Source organism: Leucopleurus acutus (assembly GCF_964270905.1).
Source record: "Leucopleurus acutus genome assembly, chromosome: X".
Classification (NCBI taxonomy): domain Eukaryota; kingdom Metazoa; phylum Chordata; class Mammalia; order Artiodactyla; family Delphinidae; genus Leucopleurus; species Leucopleurus acutus.
This window is the reverse complement of record NC_139148.1, coordinates 74,129,448-74,156,054: the sequence shown is the minus strand read 5'-3', so window position 1 is coordinate 74,156,054 and position 26,607 is coordinate 74,129,448. Positions and strand designations below refer to the sequence as shown.

Here is a 26,607-nt window from a genome sequence, read left to right as displayed (position 1 = left end):
TGTTTTCTTGATTTCACTTTCAGATTTTTCATCATTAGTATATAGGAATGGCAGAGATTTCTGTGCATTAATTTTGTATCCTGCTACTTCACCAAATTCATTGATTAGCTCTAGTAGTTTTCTGGTAGCATCTTTAGGATTCTTTATGTATAGTATCATGTCATCTGCAAACAGTGACAGCTTTACTTCTTCTTTTCCGATTTGGATTCCTTTTATTTCCGTTTCTTCTCTGATTGCTGTGGCTAAAACTTCCAAAAGTATGTTGAATAAGAGTGGTGAGAGTGGGCAACCTTGTCTTTTTCCTGATCTTAGTGGAAATGCTTTCAGTTTTTCACCATTGAGGATGATGTTGGCTGTGGGCTTGTCATATATGGCCTTTATTATGTTGAGGAAAGTTCCCTCTATGCCTACTTTCTGCAGGGGTTTTATCATAAATGGGTGTTGAATTTTTTCAAAAGCTTTCTCTGTATCTATTGAGATGATCATATGGTTTTTCTCCTTCAATTTGTTAATATGGTTTATCAAATTGTTTGATTTGCATATATTGAAGAATCCTTGCATTCCTGGAATAAACCCCACTTGCTCATGGTGTATGATCCTTTTAGTGTGCTGTTGGATTCTGTTTGCTAGTATTTTGTTGAGGATTTTTGCAACTATGTTCATCAGTGATATTGGCCTGTAGTTTTCTTTCTTTGTGACATCCTTGTCTGGTTTTGGTATCAAGGTGATGGTGGCCTTGTAGAAGGAATTTGGGAGTGTTCCTCCCTCTGCTATATTTTGGAAGAGTTTGAGAAGGATAGGTGTTAGCTCTTCTCTAAATGTTTGATAGAATTCGCGTGTGAAGCCATCTGGTCCTGGGCTTTTGTTTGTTGGAAGATTTTTAATCACAGTTTCAATTTCAGTGCTTGTGATTGGTCTGTTCATATTTTCTCTTTCTTCCTGATTCAGTCTTGGCAGGTTATGCATTTCTAAGAATTTGTCCATTTCTTCCAGATTGTCCATTTTATTGGCATAGAGTTGCTTGTAGTAATCTCTCATGATCTTTTTTATTTCTGCAGTGTCAGTTGTTACTTCTCCTTTTTCATTTCTATTTCTATTGATTTGAGTCTTCTCCCTTTTTTTCTTGAAGAGTCTGGCTAGTGGTTTATCTATTTTGTTTTTCTTCTCAAAGAACCAGCTTTTAGTTTTATTGATCTTTGCTATCATTTCCTTCATTTCTTTTTCATTTATTTCTGATCTGATTTTTATGATTTCTTTCCTTCTGCTAGCTTTGGGGTTTTTTTGATCTTCTTTCTCTAATTGCTTGAGGTGCAAGGTTAGGTTGTTTATTCGAGATGTTTCCTGCTTCTTAAGGTGGGCTTGTATTGCTATAAACTTCCCCCTTAGATCGGCTTTTGCTGCATCCCATAGGTTTTTGGTCGTTATGTCTCCACTGTCATTTGTTTCTAGGTATTTTTTATTTCCTCTTTGATTTCTTCAGTGATCACTTCATTATTAAGTAGTGTATTGTTTAGCCTCCATTTGTTTGTATATTTTACAGATCTTTTCCTGTAAGTGATATCTAGTCTCATGGCGTTGTGGTCGGAAAAGATACTTGATACAATTTCAATTGTCTTAAATTTACCAAGGCTTGATTTGTGACCCAAGATATGATCTATCCTGGAGGATGTTCCATGAGCACTTGAGAAAAATGTGTATTCTGTTGTTTTTGGACGGAGTGTCCTATAAATATCAATTAAGTCCATCTTGTTTAATGTATCATTTAAAGCTTGTGTTTCCTTATTTATTTTCATTTTGGATGATCTGTCCATTGGTGAAAGTGGGGTGTTAAAGTCCCCTACTATGAATGTGTTCCTGTCGATTTCCCCTTTTATGGCTGTTAGTATTTGCCTTATGTATTGAGGTGCTCCTATGTTGGGTGCATAAATATTTACAATTGTTATATCTTCTTCTTGGATCGATCCCTTGATCATTATGTAGTGTCCTTCTTTGTCTCTTCTAATAGTCCTTATTTTAAAGTCTATTTTGTCTGATATGAGAATTGCTACTCCAGCTTTCTTTTGGTTTCCATTTGCATGGAATATCTTTTTCTATCCCCTTACTTTCAGTCTGGTTGTGTCTCTAGGTCTGAAATGGGTCTCTTTTAGACAGCATATATATGGGTCTTGTTTTTGTATCCATTCAGCCAGTCTGTGTCTTTTGGTGGGAGCATTTAGTCCATTTACATTTAAGGTAATTATCAATATGTATGTTCCTATTCCCATTTTCTAAATTGCTTTTGGTTCGTTATTATAGGTCTTTTCCTTCTCTTGTGTTTCTTGCCTAGAGAAGTTCCTTTAGCATTTGTTGTAAAGCTGGTTTGGTGGTGCTGAACTCTCTCAGCTTTTGCTTGTCTGTAAAGGTTTTAATTTCTCCATCAAATCTGAATGAGATCCTTGCTGGGTAGAGTAGTCTTGGTTGCAGGTTTTTCTCCTTCATCACTTTCAGTATGTCCTGCCACTCCCTTCTGGCTTGCAGAGTTTCTGCTGAAAAATCAGCTTTTAACCTTATGGGGATTCCCTTGTGTGTTATTTGTTGTTTTTCCCTTGCTGCTTTTAATATGTTTTCTTTGTATTTAATTTTTGACAGTTTGAGTAATATGTGTCTTGACGTATTTCCCCTTGGATTTATCCTGTATGGGACTCTCTGTGCTTCCTGGACTTGATTAACTATTTCCTTCTCCATATTAGGAAAGTTTTCAACTGTAATCTCTTCAAATATTTTCTCAGTCCCTTTCTTTTTCTCTTCTTCTTCTGGAACCCCTATAATTCTAATGTTGGTGCATTTAATGTTTTCCTAGAGGTCTCTGTGACTGTCCTCAGTTCTTTTCATTCTTTTTTCTTTATTCTGCTCTGCAGTAGTTATTTCCACTATTTTATCTTCCAGGTCACTTATCCGTTCTTCTGCCTCAGTTATTCTGCTATTGATCCCATCTAGAGTATTTTTAATTTCATTTATTGTGTTGTTCATCGTTGCTTGTTTCATCTTTATTTCTTCTAGGTCCTTGTTAAATGTTTCTTGCATTTTGTCTATTTGCAAGATTTTGGATCATCTTTACTATCATTATTCTGAATTCCTTTTCAGGTAGACTGCCTATTTCCTCTTCATTTGTTAGGTCTGGTGGGTTTTTATCTTGCTCATTCATCGGCCGTGTGTTTTTCTGTCTTCTCATTTTGCTTATCTTACTGTGTTTGGGGTCTCCTTTTTGCAGGCTGCAAGTTCGTAGTTTCCACTGTTTTTGATGTCTGTCTGCAGTGGCTAAGGTTGGTTCAGTGGGTTGTGTAGGCTTCCTGGTGGAGGTGACTAGTGCCTGTGTTGTGGTGGATGAGGCTGGATCTCATCTCTCTGGTGGGCAGGTCCACGTCTGGTGGTGTGTTTTGGGGTGTCTGTGGAGTTATTATGATTTTAGACAGCCTCTCTGCTAATGGGTGGGGTTGTGTTCCTGTTTTGCTAGTTGTTTGGCATAGGGTGTCCAGCACTTTAGCTTGCTGGTCATTGAGTGAAGTTGGGTGCTGGCGTTGAGATGGAGATCTCTGGGAGATTTTCGCCGTTTGGTATTCTGTGGAGCTGGGAGGTCTCTTGTTGAGCAGTGTCCTGAAGTTGGCTCTCCCACCTCAGAGGCAGAGCCCTGACTCCTGGCTGGAGCACCAAGAGTCTTTCATCCACACGGCTCAGAATAAAAGGTAGAAAAAGTAGAGAGAATTAGTAGAAGTAGGAAGGTAGAAAGAAAGAAAGAAAGGGGGGAAGGAAGGAAGGAAGGAAGAAAGGAAGGAAGAAAGAAAAATAAAGAGAGAAAGAAAAGGCAAGCAGGAAACAAAGGAGGGAGGGAGGAAGGAAGGAAGGAAGGAGGGAAGGAAGGAAAAAAGACAGAAAGAAGATACAGTAAAATAAAATAAAGTATAATAAAGTTATTGAATTAAAAAGTAATTATTTAGGGAAAAAACAGGACGGATAGAACCTTAGGACAAATGGTGGAAGCACAGCTATATAGACAAAATCTTACACAGAAGCATACACATACACCCTGACAAAGGTAAAGGGGAAAAAACCATAAATCTTGCTCTCAAAGTCCACCTCCTCAATTTGGTATGATTTGTTGTCTAAAGGAGGGAAGGAAGGACGGAAGGAAGGAATAAAGAACAAACGTAAAGTATAATAAAGTTATTAAAATTAAAATTAATTATTAGGAAAAAATATTTTAAAAAATGGACGGATAGAACCCTAGGACAGATGGTGGAAGCAAAGCTATACAGACAAGATCTCACACAGAAGCATACACATACACATTCACAAAAAGAGGAAAAGGGGAAAAAATCATAGATCTTGCTCTCGAAGATCTTGCTCAATTTGGGATGATTCGTTGTCTATTCAGGTATTCCACAGATGCGGGGTACATCAAGTTGATTGTGGAGCTTTAATCCGCTGCTTCTGAGGCTGCTGGGAGAGATTTCCCTTTCTCTTCTTTGTTCTCACAGCTCACAGGGGCTCAGCTTTGGATTTGGCCCTGCCTCTGCGTGTAGGTCGCTGGAGGGCGTCTGTTTTTTGCTCAGACAGGACGGGGTTAAAGGAGCAGCTGATTGGGGGCTCTGGCGCACTCAGGCTGGGGGAGGGGAGGGAGGGGCACTGCGTGTGGGGCGGGCCTGCGGCGGCAGAGGCCGGCATGACGTTGCACCAGCCTGAGGCCCGCCGTGCATTCTCCCGTGCATTCTCCCGGGGAAGTTGTCCCTGGATCCCGGGAACCTGGCAGTGGCGGGCTGCACAGGCTCCCCGGAAGAGGGGTGTGGATAGTGACCTGTACTCCCACACAGGCCACTTGGTGGCAGCAGCAGCAGCTTTAGCGTCTCCCGCCCGTCTCTGGGGTCCGCGCTTTTAGCCGCGGCTCGGGCCCGTCTCTGGGGTTCGCGCTTTTAGCCGTGGCTCGTGCCTGTCTCTGGAGTTCCTTTAAGCAGCGCTCTTAAACCCCTGTCCTCGTGCACCAGGAAACAAAGAGGGAAGAAATAGTCTCTTGCCTCTTCGGCAGGTGCAGACTTTTCCCCCGGACTCCCTCCCCGCTAGCCGTCGTGCACTAAGCCCTTCAGGCTGTGTTCAAGCCGCCAACCCCAGTCCTCTCCCTGCGCTCCGACCAAAGCCCAGGCCTCAGCTCGCTGCCCCGCCCGCCCTGGCGGGTGAGCAGACAAGCCTCTCGGGCTGGTGAGTACCGGTCGGCACCAATCCTCTGTGCGGGAATCTCCCCGCTTTGCCCTCCGCACCCTTGCTGCTGGCTCTACTCCGCGGCTCCGAAGCTCCCCCCTCCGCCTCCCGCAGTCTCCGCCCGCGAGGGGCTTCCTAGTGTGTAGAAACCTTTCCTCCTTCGCAGCTCCCTCCCACTGGTGCAGGTCCCGTCCCTATTCTTTTGTCTCTGTTTTTTCTTTTTTTTCTTTTGCCCTACCCAGGTACGTGGGGAGTTTCTTGCCTTTTGGGAGGTCTGAGGTCTTCTGCCAGCCTTCAGTAGGTGTTCTGTAGGAGGTGTTCCACGTGTAGATGTATTTCTGGTGTATCTGTGGGGAGGAAGGTGATCTCCGCCTCTTACTCTTTCGCCATCTTCCCAGCACCCCCCACAAATGCTTTCTTTTTCTTGATTTCTTGTAGGAATTGAAAGACTACTCGGTAGGTGTCAGACTTCTCCGGAGGGATCGAATTAGCGCATGTCCCCGGCATGGGCTGCCCCAGGGCCACAGCTCCGCCGCGCCGGGTCTGTGCTTGGTCAGCTCGGCCGGCCCCCACCACACCTGCAAGCTGCAGCAGCTGCTCCCCTACATAGATATTATTAACAGTATTTTCTCCCATGAGGAAGAAGTCCATAGATATTAAATTTATTAGTATGTTTGATATTTCGTGTGGGTCAAACTGAATTACAATAATTGTCAATTTAAAAACAGTCTTTTTATCTATACTTCTTGGAGTTTCCCTAAGCTACTTCACTGGCAGTTTTTTTTCTTTTTAAGGTAACCACTAAAAAGTAAATATAAGATATAAACCTTTTAACTTATTATTTAATAGGAATGAACAAAACTACTTAAACCTGCGTTGAAATTTAATTTCTGTCTAATTTTGTGATGTCACTTTGAGCAGCTGTGACATGAGTTAAGTGGGTCGTTTTACCTTTGCATTGCTTAATCTAGTCAGTTCTGTACCTAATGTTGTTTATGCTTTGTTTACGATGGTACAGAAGGTCTGTACATAGGGTTGTTTAAATAGTAAAGGATGTGGCTCTCTAAAAGCTTCTTATACTCACAAGTTTTTCCTTGCCAGTAATTCTACTTTATTCCTAAAAAAAAGAAGTTATTCTTTATAAAAAGTCGCAGTAAATTTTCTAGTTGTATGTAATTTTCTTTCCATTCTGGTCTTCACTAGTTATAAATAACACATGAAATGACTTTCAAGGTAGAAAGCAGGAATCCATTTTGAAATGTTCTATAAAATAAAGAGTGATTTATGGTTTCATATAATTTGGGCTGAAAGCACTCAGGCTTTGCCAGGTCATCAAAGTCCTGTCAGGGGAATCTGTTATATATTGTTTGATATGCTGGGAGTGGTGTAAGTATTTAATGCTTATCTTATGTAAGTATAGTGTTAGGAAAAATCAATTCCAGATACTAATACAATTTTAAGAATAGATCATAGAGTGCTAACCTAAATATTGTAGTTGTAAGTGATGAGGTTCAACATTAAGGATTTGGATTAAAAGGGGATTTTGAAAAATGAATAAATAATGGTTTCATTCCTATAAAATATTTTAGATAAGATTCTTGAAAATGCTAATTTCATACCTTTTTGGGCTTGATTTTAGCTTAGCTTCGTTTGATAGTGAAACATCTTTTTATCTAGACAGGTTTTGGAAAATCATAGAGCTGGGACTATGTGTTTGTTATATGATCATGTAACATTCTATAAGCTTCTAATATATTTTTTCTAGTTGCCAACTTTATAACAGAACCTCAACTTAGAGGGACGTAATGTAACAAACCTCAGTTTCCCCTGTTACAAGCTGTTATGAAATGCTAATATAATACCTAGTATTTACCTGTGTTTGATAAAAATGACTTGCCAGTAAAATTGATGATCTTGCATCAGATTTATACATTTTTCCTACAATCCTTTGGCAGAGTTCTTTGAAACAGCCTCACTAATGAATTTAATGATCATATTTAATGATGTGAAATGTTTAAATGATATTAAGTATTTGATGAACTTCTGTAGCATACATCTGGAAAAGCCCTATAGTGTACGTATAGAAAAGGCTATTGGACTTTCTTTTCAAGAAACTATTTTAAGTTGTTAGATCTTTGAGGATAACTTAAGTCAATAGTAAACAAATGGTAGTTTTTTTCCCTTCAAATAGCTTAAGTATAACTTCAGGTAACTTCAGATTTGTTATTGAAGGGGTAGGAAGAGAAGGGAAGAGAACCAATATTTATTGAATGTCAGCGACATGCTAGGAGACACTGTGTAAGGTGTTTTATATCATTTTTTAACCTATTCTTCCATATATCCCTATGAGATATATTATTAGCCCTATATTACAGTTGAAAACATTGTACTTGTATATTTGTACTCAGATTTTTTACAGTGTGTTTCCAGTGTAATGCTGTGTGACTTAACCCTGATTATTTGTTTCTAACTCATGTCTGGCTTTCCCTTGTGGGAGAGACTGTATAATTCATTGTAATAAGCCTATATATGTTCCATATAAATGCCTCACAAGGATGTTGTGTGAATTTGAGTAATGATTCAGAAGCTAAGTAGTTCACTTTTTATGGTGCCAAGTGTTAAAAAAAAAAGGCTTTATTTTGAAATTAGTCAAGGGTTTAAAAGCTATTAAAATTGAGCTTATAAATATTAATTTAAACAAAACAAGCAGTTAGTTGTTTTACTTATTTTGCTAAATTATAAGTAAGACCAAAAAGTTTAATTATGTTAACTTTTCCTAAATAAGAATTAAAAAAAAAATGAAACCTAAAGCTCCAGTTTTATGCAAAGTCATCCTTCGTGCTGTGCCTAGAGTTATTTTTCTGAAACACTGATTAGATCTTGTTCTTATGGCTAAAATCTTAGACTCCCTGTTGCTTACAGGTTCAAGTTCAGACTCCACAGTTTGGCTCCAACCACTCTTTGGGCCTTCACTTTTTGGTACTCTCTTCCTTCACCCTTTGCCAAGAATATTCCCTTCCACTTTCCCTTTTCCTTCAGCTTTTTTCTTCTATACTTTTCAGTTGTGTTATTACAGATCTGAAAGACCCAGCTGGTTAGTGTCCCCTGCTCCTTGGAGCTTTCCATGACTCACCTCTACAGAGGGAATGCTTCTTTCCTTTGTGTTCCTCTAACAGTTTTAATTACCTTTATTATTTCAGTCCCTTTAAATTCTTATTCTTTAGACTCTGAGCTCTTTTAGGCTAGGCATTGCCTTTATCTTTTTTTTCCCCTCACTACCTATCACAGTCTGTTCTATCCCTCTCTCTCTCTTCCCTTTCCCCATTATTGTATGTATTTCTTCTTTTCTTTCCTTAAACAGGTATTTATAGAGAATCTACTATGTGCCTCCTCTGTTCAAGGAACTCGGTGTTTATTGAATGGATGGGAAGAAATATGAAATCCTGGCCAGGAAGACATTATTAACTGTATTATTAGTCTGTCGCTCTAATCATTCTAAGCATGAAGATATCTTCTGTTCAACACATATTTGTTGAAAACCTACCACAAGCGCTGCTTTACTGGGGATTCAGTGGTGAATAAAATATACACAGTCCCTGCTCTTATGAAGCTGACATTCCAGTAGGAAAGTGAGTTGTGGCCACAAAGAGACAGGGAGCCCAACCTTGTAAAGTCAGACAAATTGTCCAGACCTCTATGTGTCTGTGGCTTCTTTGTCTATAAAACTGTGTAGCATTATATAACATTAAAGCGTATTGAAAATGCAGCACTTCAAAGGATCTAGAATGGCCAAGACAATATTTAAAAAGGATGAAGTTGGAGGACTTATTCTACCTGATTTTAGGACTTAACCATAAAATGTACAATAATCAAGACAGTGTGGTAGTGGCATAAGGATAGACACATGGATTAATGCAACAGAGAGTCCAGAAACAGACCCACACTGACATGGTCAATTGAGTTTTGATGAAGTTACCAAGGTAGGAAATAGTCTTCAATAAATCATGCTGGAATAATTGGATATCGACATTAAGAGAGGTACCTAAACCTTTTCCTCATGACATACACAAAATTTAAGTCAAAACAGATCATTGCCATATGGACACCAAAGGGGGAAAGGGTGGGGGTGGGATGAAGTGGGAGATTGGGATTGACCTATATACACTAATATGTATAAAATAGATAACTAATGAGAACCTGCTGTATAGCACAGGGAATTCCACTTCGCTGTACAGTAGAAACTAACACAACATTGTAAAACAACTATACCCCAATAAAAACATAAAACAAACAAAAAAAACCCAGGTCATTGGCCTAAATCTAAGAGCTAGCACCGTAAATCTTCTAGAAGAATTTAGGAGAAAATCTTTGTGACTTTGAATCAAGTAAAAGTTTCTTACATAGAATACAAAAAGCATGAATCATAAAAGAAAAAATAGTAAGTTGGACTTCATAAAGATTAAAACATTAGCTTATCAAAAACACAGGAAATGAAAAGGTAAGCCATTGATAAAGAGAAAATACCTGTAAGGCATATATTTGAAAAAGGACTTGTATCCAGACAATATAAAATTCTCTTACAACTCAATTATAAAGCAATCCAATAATAAAATGAGAAAAATACTTGAATAGATACCACACAAAGGAAACTATATGGATGGTCAAAAAGCACGTGAAAAGATTCTCAGCGAAATGCAACTTAAAACCACAATGAGGTGCCACTATACCCACACTAGAGTTGGTAAGATTTAAAAGACTAAAAATAAGAAGAATTGGTGACAGTGTGGAGCAACTGGAAATCTCATACAGTGCTGGTGGGAATGCAAAACTATATAGCCATTTCAAAAAATGAAGTTTCTTAAAATGTTAAAATACACTTACCATATGACCCAGCAATTCCACTCTTAGGTATTTATCTGAGAGAAATGAAAACATATGTCCACTGGAAGACTTATACATGAATGTTCATAGTATCATTATTTCATGATAGTTCCAAACTGGAAACAATCGAAATGCCCATCAACTGATGTACAGATAAAAAAAGAAAATGATGATATACAATGGATTAGTAACAACTAGAAAAAATGGAGTGCTGGTACAACAACATGGATGAATCTCAAAATTATCATATTAAGTAAAAAAATCAAGAAAAAATTATATATACTGTTCTGTATGATTCCATTTACATGAAATTCTAGAAAAGGCAAATCTGGTTTCCTGGGGCATGAGGAAGGGATGAAGATTAATTACAAAGGGGCTTGAGGAAAATTTGGTGGTGATGGAAGTGTTCTAAAACGTGATTGTTGTGGTAGTTGCATGACTGTACATTTACTAAAATTTATTCACAGTTAAAAAAAAAACCATGAAGATAATAGGCCCTTACCATTTAACACAGAAATAGCCTATCAGTTTCACGAACTTGAGGGGATGTCTGGATGGAAATATTAAGGGAAAACACAAATGATAATCATTTTGGTTTTATGTAATTTGAACTTAAATCATGTTCAGTATTGAAATCTATCCTTGGTTTTGCCTTGTCAGCAGAGACATGACTCCTGACTGTGTTGATCGCAACCGTGGGAATAACCACATGCCTATTTGCCTATCCAAAGTAACAGCTAATTTGATCCAAATAGAGGAGGGTAATTTTATTATTGTTTGCCATTGGAGTTGGCATCTGGTAAAAATGGGTGTATGTTTGGAGTAGTATTTAGGTGAAAATGTAGTGCTTCTAAAATATCTTTCTGAAGAAAATAAAAGTAGGTATTCTTTATAGAGCAAGTACCCTCTGCTAACAACTGAACAACCCTATGAGGTAGATGGTGGTATTCCCATTGATGGATGAAGAAACAAAAGCTAAGAGAAGTCAAGTGACTTGCCTGAGATCTCATAGCTAGTTAAGCAGCAAAACTAAGATTCAAACTTAGCTCTGTCTGACTGGGACCATGCCCATTTCATTACGTTGCTATCCTGCCCTTACATCCTCATTCTCAGACTCTTGTCCAAGTTGGAGAGAGTGAATTTACCATGGTAATTTGAATTTGTGATGCCGAATTACTGAATTACTTGATCTTTGGCAAGTTATTTAACATTTCTCATCCCATTTTTTTCGCATGGATAATACTGCCTGCTTCCCAGAGTTATAATGAGGAATAAATGAGATGATGTGTATGAAAATGCATTGTGAATCATAAAGCCCTGTACTGATGTTTGGTGATGTATTATTAATGCTGTCATTATTACACACATAAACATACTACTAATCCTGCTTCCTGAATATTTCTTTGCTATTGTCCTTTTTAAGCCACTTAGCAGCTTTTACAGTACCATAGTGACTGAATTTCATTAATAAGGAAAGTTATTTTTTAGATATAAAAATTCAGTTAGTCTTAAGACAAAAGACATTAGAACAATACAGTTTTAACCGTTTGAAGAACTAAGTATGCTTAACTATTTAGAATTTTCCTTTCTTCCTTCTATTTCCTCCTACACCACAAAATTTTTTCCTGTGTATTATATCCAAAGTTAAGGTTGCAACTTTATGATGGCTTATTTCCAATAATTGATATTTAATGGCTATATTCAGTACATTTGGTCAGAACTTCTTTTTTGAACCAAACATTTTATACCCACAAAGCGTTCACCACTAGAAAACTCTAGTTCTTCCATGAATGCAGCTGAATCTTTTGTTTAATGTGGTTTTAACTACAGATTGACTACATAAGTTGCTTCCGTATGCATATTGCTTTTTACATAAAGAAGATAATCATTCTCTTTTCTTGAAATCCTTGATGCTTAGTGTGTAGTTTAAACCCTTGCCAAAAGAATGCTATTTCTTTTCTACTAGGTAAAATTCCAAGAGGTCCGTGGTATCTCATTGTAGTGAAACAGTAGCAGCACTAAACTTTCAAAACATGCTTTGTTCATCGGACTGATATAAAAGATTTAATAGCCTCTGTTGAAATGGTAGCTCTTATGATAAAAAGTTATGGAAGAGTCTTAAATTTACAACATAGAGTATTAACTAGTTGATGTAGCTGAACATCTGAATTTTTTATTATAAAATTGTTATCTTTAGTAAATTTTTTTGGTACTGGTAGTAGTAATATATATATTTCCTTTTATGATAACAAACTTCATGGTGTGGCTTAATTTAATTCCCAAACAGTAATATTCTTATCAAACTGCTGTATTAACCAGAAGTAAAATAATATATCATGTAAATGGCCTCTTTTTAAATTAGTTAAGCTATTGCTTAAACTGAAAAATGTATGCCATTCCCCCAAAGAGGCACTGTGGCTTGGAGTTAAGATTTGGGTTAAAATTTCAACTCTAGAACTTTTTTTTTTTGTAAAGCATTGGGCAGCAAGTTAACCAATTTGCACTCTAGTTTCTTCTTCATCTCTAAAATGTGTATGCAGATCCTTCTCTCTCAGTGCATTTGGGAGAATCAGATGAGCTAGTGTGTGAACATAGTTTCTAAATAACAAAGTGCTATATGAACAATATTTTGACAGTTGCTCATTTATGGTAATTGGTAGATAAAAAGAGTTTAAGTACTTGATTTTTAAAAACCTCTCTTCCACATGATAAAATTTTCAGTATTAGTAGTATATGTTTAAGAAACATCATTCAACAGCATAATAATACAAACTATAATTTTGAATACAAGAATGAGCCTCTTTTGTTAAACTCTTCTATACAGCGACGGCATGAATATTTTTTGTGTTATATATATATATATATATATATATATTTCTACATTCTAAATGATATAGGTGTATGTTTTTATAGGTTTGCCTGAATCCATCATTGCGGCTGCATGTTCAAGAAGTGGCCAGAGGGTTCTGCATGTTGATTCGTAAGTTTATCAATGGTAGCATTTGATACTTCCTAAATACCTCTATACAAAATTAAAATTTAAATATACACACGTGTTTGTGTATATATATACATCCTATATAAACTTTTTAAGTTAGGAAAATAATTGGAATTGTTTAATTTTCACCAAAAACGTGAAATATATAATGTACAGGCTTTACTATTATACTCTGTGAAATAGTGTACTGTTTCCTTTGAGGATAAACCAAATGTACCATAATTTTATTTTTCACATGAGTGATTTTGTTTTTTTAAATGATAATTCTCCAAGAGGCTTGGAAACCTCACACCTGACCATTTAATTATATACATGTGTGGGTGTGTAAAGCCTGTATATGCTGTTGTATTTTAGGCTTTGTATTTGATTGTTGAAAAAATCAGCTGATAAGAGTATGTGGTTTTCTTAAAATTCATCAAAATTTAAACTATTAGAAAAATCTAGAATATCTAGAATTTTGTTTTCCCCTTTTTCCTTAAATGTGATGATAAAAAGGAAGTTAATGGAAAATTCAAGTTTAAGATAAAGCATAAATCTTTCCCTTCCTGCTTCCTCCTGAAACAAACCCTTAACTTTTTGCCTATTTATTTAGTGCTTTTGACTGTTGTATTTTGGCCCTTTAATTGTTCATTAAATAGGAGTAGAAAGGAAACAAGAAATAATGACTTTATATTTTCTGTTTGATAGTAACTGCAAGTTTTTCAGAATGTCAGAATACTAAGAATAACAAGATTTGCTATAGTTCACAGTGCCTTCTCATATATTATCCCATTGTAAATATGTAGGAATCCAAAAGTGGTATTAGTTCATTTACCCTTTCTAAATTTATTTTCAAAGCATAACTCCTCAGTTATTGGATGAAATTTCTAAATTAAATTAGTTTCTGTTCTCAAGTCCTGCTCTTGGAATTCTCTTTCACTATCATATGTGTAACTGCTGTGTTAATGTCTTAATTCAGTCTTTTTGACATATGGATTCACATGCTGAAAAACTTGCTGCCTTGAAAGCTGAGGTACTGGGCCAGTGTGCTTTAAAAAGGCTTAATAAGAATGTAAATTCAAATTTATTTCTGATAATGTTAATTAACCTAAAATTGAAAATAAAATCTTAAATTTCCCAAAGTTATTTGTTGTGCTCACACTGTAAGCTACTTCCCATATCAGTTTCTTTGCACGTTATATAATTTAACTCTCGTCACAGCTGAGTGAGGAGGGTGGTGTTATCCCAAATTAGCAAATGGGGGTGGGATGTGAGGCATAGAGAGGTTAAGTAATTTTTCTAACTTTACCCAGCTAGTGCATGTCTAAGTTTAAATGCAAATAACTTTTAAATTGTGGTAAAAAGAACACATAACATAAAATTTGCCATCTTAACTATTTCTAAGTGTATACAGTTGAGTAGTGTTAAGTATATTCATATTGTTGTGTAGCAGATCTCCAGGACTTTTGATATTACAAACCTGAACTCTATGCCCATTAAACAATAACTCTGCATTCCTCTTCCCCCCAGCCCTGGCAACTACCATTCTACTTTCTGTCTCCATGAATTTTACTTCTCTAGATTCCTCATATAATTGGAATTATACGTTATTTGTCTTTTTGTGATTGGCTTATTTCAGTCAGTATAATGTCCTCAAGGCTCATCCATTTTGTATCATGTGTCAGAATTTCCTTCCTTTTTAAGGCTGAATAATATTCCATTGTATGTATATACTATATTTATTCATCTGTTTATAAACATTTGACTCGCTTCCACCTCTTGACTATAGTGAATAATGCTGCTATGAACATGGATGTGCAAATATATCGTCAAGATCCTGCTTTCAGTTCTTTTAGATATATACCCAGAATTGATATAGTAATTCTATTTTTAATTTTTTGAGGAACTGCCTTACTACTTTCCATAGCAATGGTACCTTTTACATTTCAACCAACTTCCCGTGCTTTGGCTCCAACTGGGAAGTTGTATATGGGCTTTTAAGCTAGTATACCTGGGTTTAAGTCCTGGTTTCTTCACTTACTAGGTGTGTAACCTTTGACAAATTAATTAATCTTTCTGTAACTCAGTTTCTTGATATAAAGTGCAATTGTAATAGTAATTTATAAGATTGTTTATTGGATTAAATAAAATAATCAATGTAATGGATTTATAACAGTGCCTGAAACATAGTAAGCCCTTAGTAAATGTTAACTTATATTACTCTAACAATACTGTTGTTTGTTGTTGTTGAGAAATGTTGTTCTTTGGTAGGTGAATTCTCTTTTTTATTTTCTGATTGCTTTGATATTCTTCTGTTTGTCTTTATAGTTATATAGTCTTCCTCTTATCTGTCAAGGTGTGGATTTTATTTCTATTTATACTGTTCAGAAATTGTTTTGTTTCTTGAAATCAGATGACTTATGCCTTTTGTTGGTGGGAAAACCCTCAACTGTTTCTTCAAACATCTCTCTTCTTTCTTTTGGAAATTCTCTTATAAATTGCACCTTTTCATTCTATCCTTTATGCCTTTTAATGTCACTTTCATATTTTTCATCTTTTTACCTTTTGATACAGCATTCTGAGTAGTTTTCTCAGCTTTATCTTCTTGTTCTGGGGTTAGCAACTATGGCCCACAGGTCAGCCATTTTTTTTTAAAATAAAGTCATATTGGAACACAACCATGCTTATTATATACTTATAGATATACATGTTTACATATTGACTATGGCTGCTTTCACACTACAAAGTCAAAGAGTTAAGTAGTTGTAACAAAAACTGTGTGGTCTGCAAAGCCTAAAAATTTACTATCTGGCCCTTTATAGAAAATGTTTGCAGACCTCTAGTTCATTAACTCTGTCTTTAGATGAGTCTAATTTTCTATTTATCCTAGCTATCATTTTCTTCAATGACTTTCATTTCTAGAAGTCCTGTTGGGTTATTTTTTAAAGCCATCGTGTTCTTTCTTTGTGTTTCAATTCGTTTTTTTAAAAACGTGTGAAATATTTTATGTGAAGTTCTTTGAGGTTTAATACTGCTCTTTGTCATTTTCTCTCCATCTTCAGGGTCAGTACTTTTCCTTATTTCCTTTCCCTAAAATTTCCAGTTTTTCTTTAGCGGGGCTTTATCTGTGCGAATGCTGTGTGACCTGTTTGAGGGGGTATGTTCGTACTAAGTGGTTTTGCATTTACTTTTGCCTGGTCAGCCAGTGCTATTACTGACCATATTAGTTCCTATTGCTGCTGTAACAAATTACCACAAATGTAGTAGCTTAACACGACACAAAGTTATTCTTTTACAGTTCTGCAGGTCAGAAGTATGAAATGAATCTTACGGGTCTGAAATCAAGTTGTAGGCAGGCAGTGTTACATTCCTTTTGGAGGATTCAGGGGAGCATCTGTTTCCTTATCTTTTTCAGCTTCTAGAGGCCACCTCATTCCTTGGCTCATGGCCCCTTCTTCCATCTTCAAGAGCCTCACTTCACCCTCTATCATGCTACCTTGTTTTTCTGCCCCTGACCTTCTTGCCTCTCTCATAAGGAACCTTGTGTTTACATTGGGGCCTACCTGGATACTGTAGGATATTCCTCCCATCTCAGGATACTTTATTTATGCATGTTAGCAAAGTCCGTTTTGTCATATAAGAAAGCTTATTCACAGCTTCTGGGGATTAGGACATCGACAACTTTGGGGAACCATCATCTACTACACTGGCTCAAAACAATTTGTATGTTAATTTCTAGGCTTGAGGTTTCTTGGTTTATGTGAGTAGCATGTATTAGAACACCATAATCACCTGTGGTTCAAGTTTGCAGTTGTAAATTCTCATAGAAATTTCCCCTTCCGCCTACAGCCTGCTTCAACAGTATCCCATCATGTACTCTCTCTAAGTATACAGTATTCTCTCACATCTTTATGCCTTTTTTCATGCTGGTCCCTATTCTATGCGAATAGAGTACTCCTTCTTTAGGACATAGCTAGTATACCACTTTCTAGTGATGTCTTCCTTGATAATCCAAGTAGTATTAATTTTTTCTATTTGCCTGTACTTTCAAGTCTTCTGTACATTCTTATAATATTTTTCACACAGTATTATTATTGTTTATAGATCTCTTGGCTCTATTAGACTTTTAGAGATTAGGGATCATGTCTTAGTCATCTTAATATCCCCAGTGCCTGAGAGGTCTGGAATACAGCAGTCCCTAAGTAAATATTTGATAAATATTATATATGCCAAGCCACTGTTCTAGTGATGGGAATTTAGAATTGCCTCATATACGCTCAGTGCAACATTGGTCCTTGCTCATCTACAGATGGTAGATTCATGGTAGTTTGGAAGGGAGTTATCTGTTGATGAGAAAGTTGAGGTTTGCCCATAGTCAAACAAGCAGATGACTGGGGAAAAACTCAGTTCTTATTCCTATTCCAACATTCTTTGAAATATACCACACTGTCTTTGTTGTTGATGTACCTGTATGTATTTATTAAAAACCAATTAGTTGAATTATTCTAACTAATTCTAATTTGTAGACAAAGTAGAAAATCATTACCTTGTATTTTTGCTTATTTCTCAATTAAGTTCTACTGTTGAATAGATTAGAATCATGCTTCTCAAACTGTAGTGGTGTTCTGGCACTTGGGGTGGTGGTGGCATATGAAGCCAAAGGATAAACAGTGGAGCATCTGCCTGGTGTGTAAATTTTATAAACATTATAATACATTAAATGCATTAAAATATTAAGATTTTCTGAACAAATTTTAGATTTGTGGTAAAGTTGAAAAATTAGTACAGAGAGGTTCTGTATATACTTTATTCAGCTTCTCCTAATGCTAACATCTCATGTAGCCGTAGTACCATGATCAAAACTGAGAAATTAATATTGGTGGAATACTAACTACTAAACTGTAGACCTAATTTGAATTTCACTGATTTTTTTCAATAATGTTATATTTCTGTTTCAGGTTCTGGTCCAGGATCCCACTTTGCATTTAGTTGTTAATAGTCTCAAATTATCTCCCCCAAGGTACACTAATGTTTGCCTAATGGTCATTTTCTATTTTCCTCTTCCCATTTTCACTTATTTATTGCAATTCTTCTGTAAATAAGAGCTGTCTCTTCTTCCTCATTTATTTATTTATTAAATTATATGTATCACTGTGGGTTCATAGATATTTATTTTATACTATGGGTTATAATCTCATACTACCATTGTTTATTTTATTGTTCAAATTGTTTCAGCTTTGGTCATTGTGAGTTCTTTCCAGTTGGTTCTTGTGTCCTTGTGAAATAGCCTATCCTTGTTTGAGCACTTCCTTTCTTTCTGACACTGCAGGATGCTCCAGCCTCATCTTGTGTTTTCCCTGTTCTAGCCCTAGAATCAACCACTTTTCCAAGAGCCCTCTCTCTGTGTATTTAAGAATGGGATTTAGAAACCAAGTTCTGAATACTAGGTATCATTCCTACTGGGCTTCCCTTTTCTCCACATCCTCTCCAACATTTGTTATTTGTGTTCTTTTTGATAATAGTCATACTGACAAGTATGAGGTGATATCTTATTGTGGTTTTGATTTGCATTTCCCTGATGATTAGTGATGTTGAGCATCTTTTCATGTGTTAGAGAATGTTCTGATTTCCTTCTTTTACATGTAGCTGTCTGGTTTTCCCAGCACCAGTTATTGAAGAGACTGTCTTTCCTCCATTATATATTCTTACTTCCTTTGTTGTAGATTAATTGACTATAAGTACATGGTTTATTTCTGGGCTCTCTGTTCTGTTCCACTGATCTATGTGTCTGTTTTTGTGCCAGTACCAGACTGTTTTGATTACTGTAGCTTTGTATTATAGTCTGAAGTCAGGGGGCATGGTTCCTCTAGATCTGTTCTTCTTACTCAAGATTGTTTTGGCTATTCGGGATCTTTTGTGTTTCCATAAAGTTTTTGAATTATTTGTTCAGGTTCTGTGGAAAATGCCATTGGTATTCTGATACAGATTGCATTGACTCTTTAGATTTCCCTGGGTAGTATGGTCATTTTAACAATTTTACTTCTTCCAATCCAAGAGGACAGTATATCTTTCCATCTGTTTGTATCCTCTTCAATTTCTTTCATCAGTATCTTCTAGTTTTCTGAGTATGGGTCTTTTACCTCCTTAGGTAGGTTTATTCCTAGGTATTTTATTCTTTTTGATGCGATGGTAAATGGGGTGTTTTTTTTTTTTACTTTCTCTTTCTGATAGTTCATTGTTAGTGTATAGAAATACAACAGATTTCTGTTCATTAATTTTGTATTCTTCAACTTTACTGAATTCATTGAGCTCTAGTAGTTTTCTTGTGGCCTCTTTAGGATTATCTATGTATAGTATGATGTCATCTGCAAACAGTGACAGTTTTATTTCGTTTCCAATTTGGGCTCCTTTTATTTCTTTTTCTTGTCTGATTACTGTGGTTAGGACTTCCAATACTATGTTGAATAAGTTTGGTGAGAGTAGGCATCCTTGCCTTGTTCCTGATCTTACAGGAAGTGCTTTCAGCTTTTCGCCATTGAGTATGGATTTTAGCTGTGGGTTTGTCATATATAGCCTTTATTACATGGAGGTATGTTCCCTGCATGCCCACTTTCTGGAGAGTTTTTATCATACATGGATGTTGAATTTTGTCAAAAGTTTTTTTCTGCATCTATTGAGATGGTCATATGGTTTTTATTCTTCAATTTGTTAATGTGGTGTATCACATTGATTGATTTATGGATATTGAAAAATTCTTGCATTCCTGGGAAGATGTACTTTTTTTTGTTTTATACTTAAACAACATTTTAACTTGCCAAAAATGTGATTTTCCAATTAATTGTAATGGGCTATATATTATTTTATTCATACAAACACACTGCAATTTATTTAACCAATTCTCTACTGCTGTATTTGAGGCTGTTTCCAGTTTCCTGTTATAAGCAAAATGTGGACATCCATATACATATGGCTTTTATTTATAAATTTCTAATATTTTGGGAAAAAGGGTATTTTCCCAAATTTTTACCACATTTGTATATTTGTAAAATCACCTTATGATCTTTTTCTTTAATTTAAAAATTCACAAAGTCAGTGACTTTAATGAGATTGTGTAACTGCTGTGCCTCAATAAGCTTAAGTGTTATGATAAGGAATTAGGTAAAATTCTCTCTTTTTTTTGCAGGAAGATTTATATAGTTAGCCAGCAGAATAGTGACCTGAACTGATTATTTCATCCTGATGAACTGTTGAGTGGTATTGTTTTTCTAATCTTGGTTAAAGTCTTTCTTACATTAAAACATTAAATATTAACTGAGACAAAAGCTATAGGAATAACAGCAGACAAAAATGTACTTTGAGTTTTTTTATGTGTATGGATTACATTCATGATTTTGTGAAGATCAACTTAGTACTTTAACCTCCTGACACTGTTTACATTTATATACCATTTAAGTGATGATAGTTGATGGTTCTGAAATGACTCATTATAAAATCCTAAGTACAACCTCTGTTGATTTATAAGCACTATCCAAGCATTATCACTATCAACAGCAGCTAATCTCATTTAAAATAGTCATTTCATTGCTGTGTTGTCATAAAATTCACAGGCAGATTTTAAATTAAAGTTAACTTCTGCCAAATTGTAATTGAAGGAGCTCTATTTTTGTGTGCCAGTTATCTTTCTAAATAAATGTAAAATCTGTGGTTCTTTTTAGAGAACTACATTTACAGTAGATATTAATGAGCTGTTGACATGTGAAAGTTCGAGAATAGGTGCTGTGATTTAGAAAAGCAATTAGCAATTCAGAATGTAGAGATTGGCATTTACTTTAATCTTGAAGTTGCTGGAGGGAGGTGCAATAGGACCGAAAGTTTACACTTGAACAGAATCTACTTCTACCAATAATTGTTCATCTGCACATCCTCAATCAGTCTTTTCTTCTAATCATATATGTCATTGTTTAGTTTTATTTTGTTTCCTATAAGTCTTTACTTTCTACTGTAACTGCTTCAAAGAGAAAATAAACTAAATAAATTGAAAATGATGATGTTACCTCACTGAATTAATCCAAATTCATGATTTCTTAGAGTCTTTTTTAAAAACGAGTATTCAGTGTTTGAAGTCTTTACATCCGATTCTGTTAAGTATTTAGTGGATTTATGATGTCAACCCAAATGAAAGTCACAGATACAGCTGTTGATGTTTTAGTCTTATGTAATAACCATATTATTATTTCTAAAAGTTGAAAACATTGTTATACTTTAATAGTTTGACCAAAGAAGGATATTAATCTAAATAGTATTATCTTTTGGGGTTAGGAACTGATGTCACCATTACATGTCTATCAGTTTCTGGGCTAGATTTCTCTTTGGTTTGACAAACGACATTTTTGTTTTCTATTTAGCAACTGTGTCTAGTTAAGAATTATTTAGGAATTGTGATAAAGAGAAGTAAACAATTATTTTGTCTCTGGTTTGTTTTCTGTTTTTGTTTGTTTGAAAAAACTTTTTGCCTTTAATCAAAAATATTCATATGTTCATCATAAAAATTTAAGCAATGTATATGTCTGTATATTACATGCACATATACATAAAAATATACATGTCATTCTGCCCACATACCACTCCCGAGAGACCACTGTTGGTGTGGTGTATTCTATCTGGTGGAATTAAAGATAGTTTTATGAGAATGGATGAATGCATGAGTGAAAGGATAAAATGAATTGAATTGATGAGGTGAAAATATGCCATAACGGTGTCTCATCATCATGTCTGTTTGCACATTCTTTTCACATTTAAGGATATTATTTAGTAATATTATGTTATGGTACTAATAGTGGAAAAAACAATTTTTTACACAGATAAATAGTTGATCAAAACTAGATGAGATCATATAGGATTGTATTAGGAAAATTCATCCCAGTAAGTTTCTTGAGAGTTGTAGAGCTATGGTTGACCAGGATTTCAAAGGACACTTTCTGGGTTCACTGTTTCTCCACCATTGATTTGACATTATTTTGACATCCCCTTTTCCTCTATATCATTTTTCATCTTTATGTTTTGGCACTGAGGTGGGAGACACTAAAATTTGCCAAGAATTCTCACTTCTCAAGAAATGTATACATTATGATTAGAAACCAGTTGTAAAACCAGATGAGATTATGGGTATTGCTAGTCCCCGAGTATTGAGAGGTGAACAACAAAACAGATCATGACTCCTGCCCTCATGATGACCTTGGACCCTAGTAGGGGGAAATAGACATTAAACATGCTTAAATTTTATATTATAAATTGTGCTTATGAAGGAAAAAAGGGTAGTGCTCTAAGAGAGTAATGGGGGTATTATTTAGATTTGGTGGTAGGAGGGTGGCTTGAATGGGAGTGGTTACAATAACTTCTTATTGACTTCTCACCATGGATATGGGACTATAAGGATCTTTGAGAACTAGCATCATTTTCCTTTTATAGAAAGAGTTAAAGTGATTTCTTATTAGAGGCATTATTTTTGTGTGGCTTAATAGAACTCTACCTCATTGAGTCACCTCAGAAATTGCATCTGCAGTTGTGTGTCAAATGAATTTTATGATGTTTTTCTGCCCTGGAAATTAATACGTGGAATTGTGTGAAAAATTTCAGTCTGATGCCTTGCTTCTGCAGTAAAAGAACAAAAATAATCTGTTCAGATGTTCAATGATTATTGGCTCCTAAAAAAAGGAACCAGTATTGATTCAACAGCTAATCCTATTGTAAAGTTTCTTTTTAGTGGTTTTAGTTTGTGAAAATTCAGGTCTGTTTATGTTTTTTTTAATGCAAAAATAAAACAACATGGCTGTTTCTCTTATACTGGAATACTTGCACATATGTCAATAAGGTAGCTCAAAGATAAGTATTTGAAAGGTTTTAGATTTAAGACTACCATAAAGGGATAGGGAAGTAAAAGAAATGTAACCTCACTTAGAAGAAAAATTTTTTTTTTACCTTCTGTTACCTAGATGAAAGGAAGAAAACCTCGCTGTGTCTCCTGTAAGGATGAGAAAAATATATCAAAGAAGGAAGTGTTACCCTAGCTTTTCCCTTTCTCTGTTCCCCCATGTTAAAGACATTTCCTGAGGTCTGTGGCACTAATTTATGAATGAAAGTAGTTTTCAGTTGCTTAACATAATCTAGTATTCAGGATGGTGTATGCTGTTACAAACAACGTGATGTAATAATAATAGCTACCATTTACTGAATATTTGCTCAGTACTGTGTTAGGTACTTTACAAATATTAAGCTATTTAATTTTTATTATATTTCTCTAAAAGAAGTATAAATTCTCTCCTTCTGCAGATGAGGAAACAAACTCAGAGAATTGAAATAACTTGTCCAATGTCACATTTCTATTAAGGGGACGAACCAGGATTTAAAGCCAGGTCCATTAGACTGCAACGCCTATGCTCTTTCACTAAGATAAGCTGTAGGGTTGGAAGACAAACAAATCCTGGGTTTGATGATCAAGAGACCCAATTCAGGCTGTTACTCTGTCACTGATTAGTTATGTGACTTATGTTGTTTTCTTCAACTGTAAAATTGGCGTAGCATACCACCTACCTTGAAGAGTCCCTGTGAGGGACCAGTGGGATACATGTAAAAAATTGAGGTGTGGCCAGCAAGGTCTGACAGTCATATGTACCAGGTTCACTAAAAGGCTTTTACTTTGGAATCACTGGGAATATGTTCAGTCTTTATTTTGGAGGGCAGTGTGGGGGAAAAAAAATACTTGGAAGCAACTTGTGAATTTTTATGGTTTTGAGACAGAAATGTCATTTTATCTTTAGTTCACTGAAATCTGTATGACAGGAGCTTCATTTGCAAATGACAATTCTTGCACAAGGAGGCTTTTTTTCCTATAGAGCTCAAACAGAGGCTAGATTGATTGAGATAGCTCTTTGCAGAAATCATGATATATCAGCATCTCTCTTTTACTTGTTTTATTCAGTGGGTTTGAATGAGGATAGCTTTCACACAGACCAGAAAACTACAGGCAAAGATAATTGAATGTACATATGCATTTTTCACTACCTCTCCTTGCCCCCCCAACCTTCTTCCTCTTGAGCAATTTCTTTATCATTCACCCTCCTTCTCCTTCGAAAAGGAGGGTTTTGTGGGTTTTGTTTTTACTTTGAAACGGCAACTGTTCTTACCAGCTCCTTGGAGCTTTGAAGACTATTAATCAGCTTGACAGCTGGAAGCAGAGTGATCGACAGCAATCAAGCTTAAAGCTTTTTCTTATCACTCTGATTTCTCTTTTTTTCCCCATTAATGAAACTAGAGTTTGATTTGCCTTTCCATGGCAAAGCAAGGGTAAATTTTAGGAGCTGTGACTATGAAGTAGAGGATAGGGAAAAAGGGAGAGGGGGTCAACAATCTTCAATCCTTTGACTTGTCAGTTCTGTTGTTCTCTCAGCAGTCCCCATTCTTGTCTCTCTCTCTTCTTCCTTCTCAGGGTTGTCAGTGAACCTAGCTATGCCTGGCTGGCACTGGACTCTGGTAATTGTCAATGGAAAGGGCACTGGAGACTCCTGTGGGTGCGTTCTGTGTCTACACTTGGCATGGGAGGGGGAGAATGATAACTTACTATGTGCTAGGCACTGCTTTAAGTGCTTTCATTCCTATATTTAAGATAAATCGAGGCTTTTAAAGAGTAACTGTAAGGTTATTGGCTGAGGTCACACAGCTAGTAAGAGGCACAGCTGGGGTTTGAACCCAGGTCCATATGATCCTGAAGCCTTGATTAATAGCCATGCATTTACTCCTCTTAGTTAACAATTATGACCATGCATTAAGGGTTCCAAGATGACCAAACTGCTGTTATTGCCCTTAAGTTTCTCCTGGCCTAGTCAGAGGAAACACTCATGCAGTCTAATTACAAGACAATATAAAAATTGTATAATGATTCATTCATTAGTGTATAGGCTAGGCTACCATGAAGCAATCATATCGGTTATACTGGGCTACAGTAAAGCAATCATATTACTACCTCTTTATCAATGCATGAATTGTTATACCTGTAAATAAATGTGAATTTCTTTTTTCACATTAAAAAAGACAGTATGGGGCTTCCCTGGTGGCGCAGTGGTTGAGAGTCCGCCTGCCGATGCAGGGAACGTGGGTTCGTGCCCCGGTCCGGGAAGATCCCGCATGCCGCGGAGCGGCTGGGCCTATGGGCCATGGCCGCTGGGCCTGCGCGTCCGGAGCCTGTGCTCCGCAGCGGGGTGGGGTGCAGCAGTGAGAGGCCCGCGTACCGCAAAAAAAAAAAAAAAAAAAAAAGTATGACAGCTCTTACAGAAGTATGTGCAGAGCTCTAGAAGCACAAAGATCAGTTTTATTTATATATTGGAGAGCTGAAGCCTTCACAGGGAAAATGATACTGGTTTTGAGTAGTTCCGACTGGTTTGACTAGTTCCACCATTAGTTTTGTGATGGAATAACCTTGGGTATAGGATATAGCATTAATAAAAGCAGAGAGACATGCAGGCACTTGACTCACTCAGGCAGCGTTAACTGTGGTTGTGGCTAATGCATTGGATGCATGGCAGAGAAGAGTGATGTCTAGAGATAAAGCTGGACAGTAAGTTGGAAGTAAGTTTTGAAGGTTCTTAGAGCGATGCCAAGGATTTTGGACTCTACTCTAGAGGCATTAGTAAACCATTAAACATCTTAATGCCAGGGAATGACATAATGTGTTCTGCCAAGACCTGATCACAATGGCAGTAATGTGAAGGTTGGGTTGGAAGGGAAGAAACTAGAGGCAGGGAAACCTTTGAGGAGGCTAATGAAAAAAAAATGGGATAAGAGAGAGGGCCTGAAATAAGGCAGCAGTGGTAAGGATCCAAAGATAGAAGGGGTTTGAGGAATTAACTAGAATTGACAAATGAGGAAGGGATGATGAGTGAGTTCAAGATTTTCTAGCATTGGCAGCTGTGAGAATCGTGTTGGCATTTATTGAAATGGGGAAACCAAGAGGAAAACCAAATTTTGGGTGGGGGACAGTTAATAAATTTGCCTTTTGGACCTGTAGAGCTTAAAATTAATCTGGGATATTTAGTGGAGGGAGATGTCCAGTAAGCTAATGACTCATGATATGTATTTTCAGTACAGAAATATCAATAGCTATGAGTCTGGAGCTCTCCCCAGAGGGCCCAGATTGGAGATGGCAATTTGTGAGTCATTGGTAGAGAAGTGATGATTGAGTCAGTAGGAATAGATGAGATCATAGAGGAAGACAGGAATTGAGGGCAGCCTTTGTACATTACCCACTCGTCTACCTGTCTAAAAATGGATTTGAATGGGTGGACTAGTGTGGAATGACTAATAACTCTAAAGATAGGAAGGTCTCTTCTCCAGCCCTAATGACTGGGAACACAGCCTGCCATTTCGTTCTGGCAGACTGAACTGATTGCCAAAGCAGCTTCCTATAGCTTTATAGGATTCTAAAAACCAAGTAAGGGTTTGGTCTTCCTCTCTAATATTAGAACTGC

At 36.3% G+C, this 26,607-nt stretch overlaps 1 protein-coding gene across 1 annotated transcript in view; it reads left to right on the top strand.

Moving 5' to 3' along the window:
- Positions 1-26,607, top strand: part of CHM (CHM Rab escort protein) — a 195,883-nt gene that overhangs the window by 13,467 nt on the left and 155,809 nt on the right. Inside the window, exon 2 of the mRNA XM_082864245.1 lies at positions 13,024-13,090. Coding sequence (XP_082720371.1) covers positions 13,024-13,090 — 67 coding nt within the window. The remainder of the gene's footprint in view (positions 1-13,023; positions 13,091-26,607) is intronic.